The 7,246-nt window shown below is 42.6% G+C and overlaps 1 protein-coding gene across 1 annotated transcript in view; it reads left to right on the top strand.

Annotated features, from left to right (window-relative positions):
* HCN1 (hyperpolarization activated cyclic nucleotide gated potassium channel 1) overlaps nucleotides 1–5,330 on the top strand; it is a 291,127-nt gene extending 285,797 nt beyond the window's left edge. Inside the window, exons 7-8 of the mRNA XM_006017294.1 lie at nucleotides 2,541–2,705; nucleotides 4,483–5,330. Coding sequence (XP_006017356.1) covers nucleotides 2,541–2,705; nucleotides 4,483–5,330 — 1,013 coding nt within the window. The remainder of the gene's footprint in view (nucleotides 1–2,540; nucleotides 2,706–4,482) is intronic.
* The last annotated feature ends 1,916 nt before the right edge of the window (nucleotides 5,331–7,246 follow it).

The raw sequence follows: 7,246 nt of genomic DNA, 5'->3' as shown, positions 1-7,246 counted from the left end.
CCCTCCTCCCACCCTCATCCCCTCTGGCACATGTGGGCAGTGGCTTGCCCAAGCCGGCCCAGAGGTGACTCAGGGACTCATGAGTCCACAGCGAGCCCCCTCAGTGGGTGGCTGCTGGGCTCTAGGTCCTTCGGCACCTTTGGCACCTCCAACCCAGCCAGGGTAGGCTGCTGCCCAGCCAGCTGCCACTGCGCATACTGGACAGGCTGCACTGCTGACAGGTCTCAGCCTCCCCATCACTAAACTGAAGCCACCAGGAACAGCCCTGCCCCCGCAGCCTGGCCTGGGCCAGCCCTGCCATGCAGCTGCCTCAGCCAGGCCTGGCCTGGGCTGCGGGGATGGGACCATCCCTGACAGCAGCAGCTCAGTGACAGCCCAGGATCGGCCAGGCTGGCCAGCCATGCACAGAGCCCCTCCTCCCAACCTAGTGGCAGTGCGGGGTGGGGAAGGAGAAGGAGGGGGGAGAGTCCCCCTCCAGCACCAAACAGAGCCCCCCTTCTAGAGGAGGAGGAGGAGGGCAAAGAGTTCCCCTTGGGGGCTGGGCAGCTGTGCACAGAGTCCACCTCCCTGACCTGCCTGGGGCGGGGGAGGAGCAAGGGGAGCAGTACCCCTCTGGGGCTGAGAGCCCCCCCCCCTCCGCCCATATGCCCTGTGGCAAGGGGGTGGCAGCAAGGAGGGATGCTTCTCCATTCCAGCGCAGTGCCTTGGTGGGAGAGGCAGGGGCAATTAACCTCCTCACTGCCCCCTTAGCCTTAATTGGGGCCATGTTGGGATGGTTCCAGTCCGTGCTTGTAGGACAGGGAATGGAGATGGGGAATAAAACCCCTCCTGGGAACCCTGATACAGAGGCTGCTGCCCCTCTTCTTTCTTCTTCCCCAGACTGCTCCAGTGGTGGGACCTGGCGAGATGCTGTTCCAGCATGGCCCCATTAAGGTGAATGGTAGGGAGGGCATTAATTCCTCCCTCCATCCCTTCTGCCCCCAGGGACTGCAGCTGGGGTCTTCTAGCTGCCCGTCCCCTCTGCTGCTTGCAGGCAACAGGCAGACCCCAGCTGCAGTGGTGGGGAGAGGAAGGAGGGAAGAATTAACCCCCTCCCTGCCCACTTTGCCTTGATGGGGCCATGCCTGCTGGTGTTTCCTGACATCCGTCCCTGTCCTACTTGGGCTAGAGAGCAGAGGTGCATGTCCAGCCCTGCTATCTGGAGCACAGAGCACAGCCCAGACCACCAAGTATGCTGGGATGCTGGAGGACTATAATTTAACTTGAACCAGGAAGGGGTCTGGGACAGACTTTGCATAAACCAGTTTGACCCAAATCGGTTAAGTCTGATACTACATTCAGTCAGGTTTATCTTAAACTAGTTTTGGCCATTTTGAAACTGTTTTATGTGCGCTGAACTTATGTTCTGTTGCAGGTTTAAACCAGTTTCTGATCAGTGAAACCAGTTTATGTGTAACTTCTGTCCCTAGTCATTGTCATCATAGTGAGCCCAAGAGCCCTGCCATGAATCATGCCTTTACCCTTTATTCTCACTCTAAGTACACCAAATCCCCAAAATGAGTCACTATAACCACATTGGAGTGTTTCCTGTCTCAGGTGTGCTTATTAGCAGCCAGTGATGGCCATGTAGGCAGCAATGTTGACTCATTTCTGCCATTTGAGACATTGGGAGTGTAAGCCAAGGAGCAATGTGGTTCTCAGAGGTGTTTCTGGCCTCGATACAAAGCTGTCATGAATAAATGTTAAGTTTTTCTATGCAGCCTGAAGGAAAGATTAATATAGAATTTTTTTTCTCTTATAACTGATGCCATTCTTTTCTTATGCCAGTGTTTTTATTATAAGTATTACATTTTATTATCAGACTTGGTCACTGTTGGGCTTATCCCTCAGCTCACCTGAATATTCTTAACTGGAATCAGCAAAACTACTGGGGGTGTGGGGGGCATCACATTTGCTGGATACGTTTGAATCTAATGGCCTGGGTTCAAGGGGCAGCAACCTACAACCATTGGATCTGGGCTGCAGGTATGGGGCTTTGGCAGCAAGGGGCTTTGGCAGTGTCCTCTAGTAGGGAATTTATCCCATGCCATGGCTGGAGAAATGGGGGTAACAGGGGAGCTCCCCACCATAATGTGGTGGCAGCAGCTGGGTCCCAGCTCTTGCCTTCTCACCTCTGACCCACCAGGTGATTCTGAGCTGCAGTCTGAAAAGGTGACCAACTTAGTTCACAATGTCTTCAGAAGAATCATTTCAAATGTCAATGTTCTTGATTTTCAGTTTAGAAAAATGAACAAAAGATAAAGGCTGAAAAAGATAGCTCTTAAACAAAAATGGTTCCCTTCAGTTCAGTGACTAGTGAGCTTTGCTCCTTCAGGATTGCCCTTGGAATCTTGTACGTACAGCAAAAGGGAAATTGCTGCTGTGTACTGAATTATTATTTGTTAGCACCAAGTCACTTCCTAGCTGTCAAGTTTCACATGGTTCACTGACGTTTTCATTTCCTCTGTGTATGTGTGTGTTTGTGTTTTTTCTCTCCCCAGAGATTTGCCTTTTGACTAAGGGCCGCCGAACTGCCAGCGTACGAGCCGACACATACTGCCGCCTGTATTCCCTCTCTGTGGACAATTTCAATGAGGTTCTGGAGGAGTACCCCATGATGAGAAGGGCCTTTGAAACAGTGGCCATCGACAGGCTAGATAGGATAGGTATTATTGTCTTTGATACTCGATATGATTATTAAACTTAACTTTTTTTGGAGCAGAAGGATAAGATTGCATTACTGCTCCTCTACATTAAATGTTTTGTTGACTTATAAATAAAAAATGCTTTAAGAAAAGAATTTTTATCCGGGCTGCTTTTAAATAATAAAAAGACATTACTATGCCTCTTAGAAAGCGGTCACATACTCCTCTGAGATTTATTTTGTACACCTTAATTATCATTATTATTATTTATTTATAATGTTTAGTGCTGTAATACACACAGCTCAGAGCTATATACTTTAGTGACAAATAGATGACGTTTCCCTGTCCAAAAGTCATAGACAAAGACCTGGTTCTGGAAGAAGCTGACTTTTTTCAACACCAACAGAAGCCAACAGGAATTGAAGCTACTCCATGGTTAGTAGAAGGCCATTCCCTCCATCACAAGATGGGCAGTACAGCCTGATTTTCAAAGGTGTGGACACCTGCCACTTAGGTCGCTAGGACATGCTGGCACTCAGAAAATCAGGTTCAACAAGCCCAAGTAGAATGCAATATGATGTAGTAGACTGTCTTAGCTGCTTTAGTTTGCTTTAAATCATAAGCAAATTAGACAAATGTGGATAGATAATTAGCTCAATAGCTGCAAACATTATAAATGGAATACTGTCAGAATGGCAGAAGTTTTCTAATGCGGTTCTACAGAGGTTGGGCCTGGAACTACTAGAAAAAATAAGACAGAATTTACTAGTAGGATGCTGCCATTGGGACTTAAACACTTAAACTAAACCAAAGTGGGGTTGGTTTTAGCAGTGTGTTACAAGTGGAGATATAGGGAATTGAAGCACTTATTATTATTTATTATAGTAACTAATTAATAGAATTTCCAGTCTGAAATCATTTAAGGAATCCAAGCATGACAAAGAAAGAAGAACCAATTCTTTTACTCAAAATAAGAACAATTCCATTGGACTCGTTGCCCTACATCTTCACTTCCAACACAGGAAAAAAGCATGTTGCCTGCATCTTTACAGCTGAAAGTCTTTAGGCAAACCTTGACATTGTTGAGAGAACAGAGATAAAATGTACAGTGGTCATTATTGTACAGCCAGGTAGTACATGAGCAGTGAGTTTATATATTTGTTCACAGACATTTAAACAGATGACTTTTCTCAACATGGTGGTCATTGCTTACAGATGCCTAATAATTATTTCAGAAAATGTGCTAAATAACGCATGTATTCATAACTTAATAATGGTTCAACATTCAGGAAATTAGGACAGCTTGATAACTAGAGAGATCTATATTTTAAACTTGCAGTCTTGTTTTTTCTACCTCTGTTGTTTAGTAAATTGTGATAGTTATATTTTTCTGAATGATTTTAATAATAGTCAAGCTGCTGCAGAAAGCTCAGGTATCCTTGTGTTCAAGAACGTTTTGAACGTGGGCAGCTCAGCTAGAAAGACAGCAGGATTTATGGGTTGCATGAGCAGTATGAGAGCTACTGAAGAAATAACCCCCCAAAGCAACTCTACTGCTTTACAGCTAGGGAAAAAGCATGTTGTCATCCCTCACAGCCTGTGACAATCACTAGTTCAAGGCAGAGCCTAAAACTTCTGCTATGCTGGAAGACAAATGAGGGACTTTGTATTTTACCACTATTTTAAGACACCAGCATGTACTTTAATATCAGGAGTTACAATTCTAAAAGAGTGACAAACTGTCACTGAGCTTCAGACTTGGTAACACATCTGATCTCATACCTCTTTCTTTTTAAAGGGAAGAAGAACTCAATTCTCCTGCAAAAGTTCCAGAAAGACCTCAATACTGGAGTTTTCAACAATCAGGAGAATGAGATCTTGAAGCAGATAGTGAAACATGACAGAGAGACAGTTCAGGCTATTGCCCCAGTTAGCCTACAGCAAATGTCAGCACTGAATTCTAGCAGTACTTCATCCCGCATCAGGACACAGTCGCCTCCTGTTTATACTGCGACCAGCCTGTCTCATGGAAACCTGCATTCTCCAACACCAGGCACACAAACACCTCAGCAAGCTGTCATTCTCTCTCCTTGCTCCTACACTACTGCAATCTGTAGTCCACCAGTACAGAGCCCCCTGGCAGGTCGAACTTTTCAGTATGCATCACCAACTGCTTCACAGTTGTCATTAATGCAGCAGCAGCAGCAGCAGCAACAACAGCAGCAACAACAGCAGCAGCAGCAAAAGCAGCAGAAGGCACCTACTTCATCACAGAAAAATGAAGTTCACAAGAGTACACAAGCTCTTCACAACACTAACCTGACAAGAGAGGTGAGACCTCTCTCTGCCTCACAGCCTTCTTTGCCCCATGAGATTTCTACTCTTATCGCCAGACCTCATCCAACAGTTGGAGAGTCGCTAGCCTCCATTCCACAACCTGTCTCCAGTGTCCAAGGGTCAGGTATGCAGGCTGGGAACAGGGGCACTGTCCCACAGAGAGTTGCTCTCTTCAGACAGATGTCTTCAGGAGCAATTCCTCCTAACCGAGGGGCCACGGCACCATCAGCAGCTCTAAAAAGGGACTCTTCCACAGTCTTAAGCACAGACCTTGAAGGAGACAAACCACGATTTGCTTCAAACTTATGATCCCTGCTAACTGTGAAAAGCAGAGACATTGTAATAAACTGAGCATCATCCCAGGAATATTTTAGCCTATTTCCTAATAGACCCTGGTAGTCTGTTATGAAAACAAACAAACAAAACTTTAGCTAGTTTTGCCCTACATAACGAATGTAAAATATGTGTGTGTATACATATACACATATATCCTAAAAAAGGAGTTTAAAAACCTGTTTAGAGTTCATGTCTTCCTTTCTTATAATCAGCAAAGGAGTCTAAATTTTGTTGTAATATTATTTTTTTTTAATCTGTGTTGACTTTAATCTAATGGATTTCTCTATTTATGAAGAGGTCTCCTATTTTAATGGCGGGGGGGAAAAACTTAACCCAATGATAACTTCATGAAATGAAAATATTATTTATTCCAGGAACTAAACTTAACAGAACAGAAAGAAAACCCTCAACCTAACTAGGAAATAGCAACTATTCAATAATATTTTTAACTTTCACTAATATAAGTTCTGTATACAAATTGTGAATTATTTATTACAGAGAATCCAGTCATAGTCTCCCATTGCTTTTTCCATTTTGGTGCTTTTCATTCAGAACTAGATTGAATAACAGATATACTGCAACCATCTACAGTCAGAGGACAAGATTACCACTGCTCTGGATAATTCTAACCTCAAAACATATAAATCATTCTGTTGTTTCAGAAAACTGGGAGGACATTAATCTTCATATTGCAAAAGACTTTTATGAAGACTATAAATATTGTCATTGTAAATAACTTTTTAGACCCAAACACAAATAGCTGCTGTGTGGTGTACCATTGCAAATTCTTTGTTTAGGAATTTAGGTTCAGCTCTTCACTTCAAAAATTAAAGTTTTAAAATTTATTCAATCTAAGTGCAACACAACTGTTAAATTGTAATGCAGTGGCTTAAAACCTACAATGTTACTTTTACATGCAACATTTTTATGCAAAATTGTACGCTTGATCCTGCAAACTGCTTGTATTTCACCAATCACTTTTCTTCTTCCTTGGCCTAAACAGTGTCTGAAAATATCCCATGCATGCTTTTTTTAAAAACAAGAGCAACAATAAATAGGTTCAGTCAGCCATTGTAGGGACAGGCTTTAGGGTATCTTAGAAAATAATAAACATTCATTAATTGTGGCTACCTTAAAATTCCTATAATGCTGACTTTGAATCATTGATTTGAGTCTAGAAGTGAATTTTTTTCATTTAAAGAATTATTTGTAAACCACAGCTTGATTTAGAATTTCAGGTGCTTTCTGTGTCCTCACTGTAGTTTTGTAGCTGACTGTGGTGTTAATTTAAACAAAATAAATATAATATAGCATCAAGTCTGTCTGGGAATGCACGATTTGCTCTGTGTATATTGTAATAAAATGGATAGTTTATCCTAAGGCATGTAGCATCAAACATAGCCCATAGATATGAGGTTTATTTTTTTTAATGTCTTCAAAACAGAAAGGAAATGGTGACAGAAAGCAGGGTTAAAGCATACTGTTTTGTGAACATTTTATTTTGTTTGCTCATATCTTACATTACCTTGTAATTATTTAGCTTCTCCACAAAGGAAGTCCATTAGTTATCATTTGTGCCTGATGTGTCACATTAAATAGAGATTGAAACTGAACATGTCATAATTCAACTATTATTGATAAAACAGCACTATGGACTTGAATACCAAGCATATATTATATTCTCTAAAACAATATACTAGCCATGCTAAGGAAATGCTTTCAAAGGCAGTCTTCTTTTCCCATTGATGCTGGCTTTATGTTGTATGGGAAAAATTAAATAACATCATAAACTACCCAAAGCAGTGCGTCCAGATATACTTGAGAGCCAAGTAAATTTCTAAAGCTAACACAGCTTGAACCCATGCTGCCTGTTATGCCTTTTACTCAAA

This window comes from Alligator sinensis, unplaced genomic scaffold (assembly GCF_000455745.1).
Source record: "Alligator sinensis unplaced genomic scaffold, ASM45574v1 scaffold573_1, whole genome shotgun sequence".
NCBI lineage: Eukaryota > Metazoa > Chordata > Crocodylia > Alligatoridae > Alligator > Alligator sinensis.
This window is presented reverse-complemented; position numbering and strand designations above follow the sequence as displayed.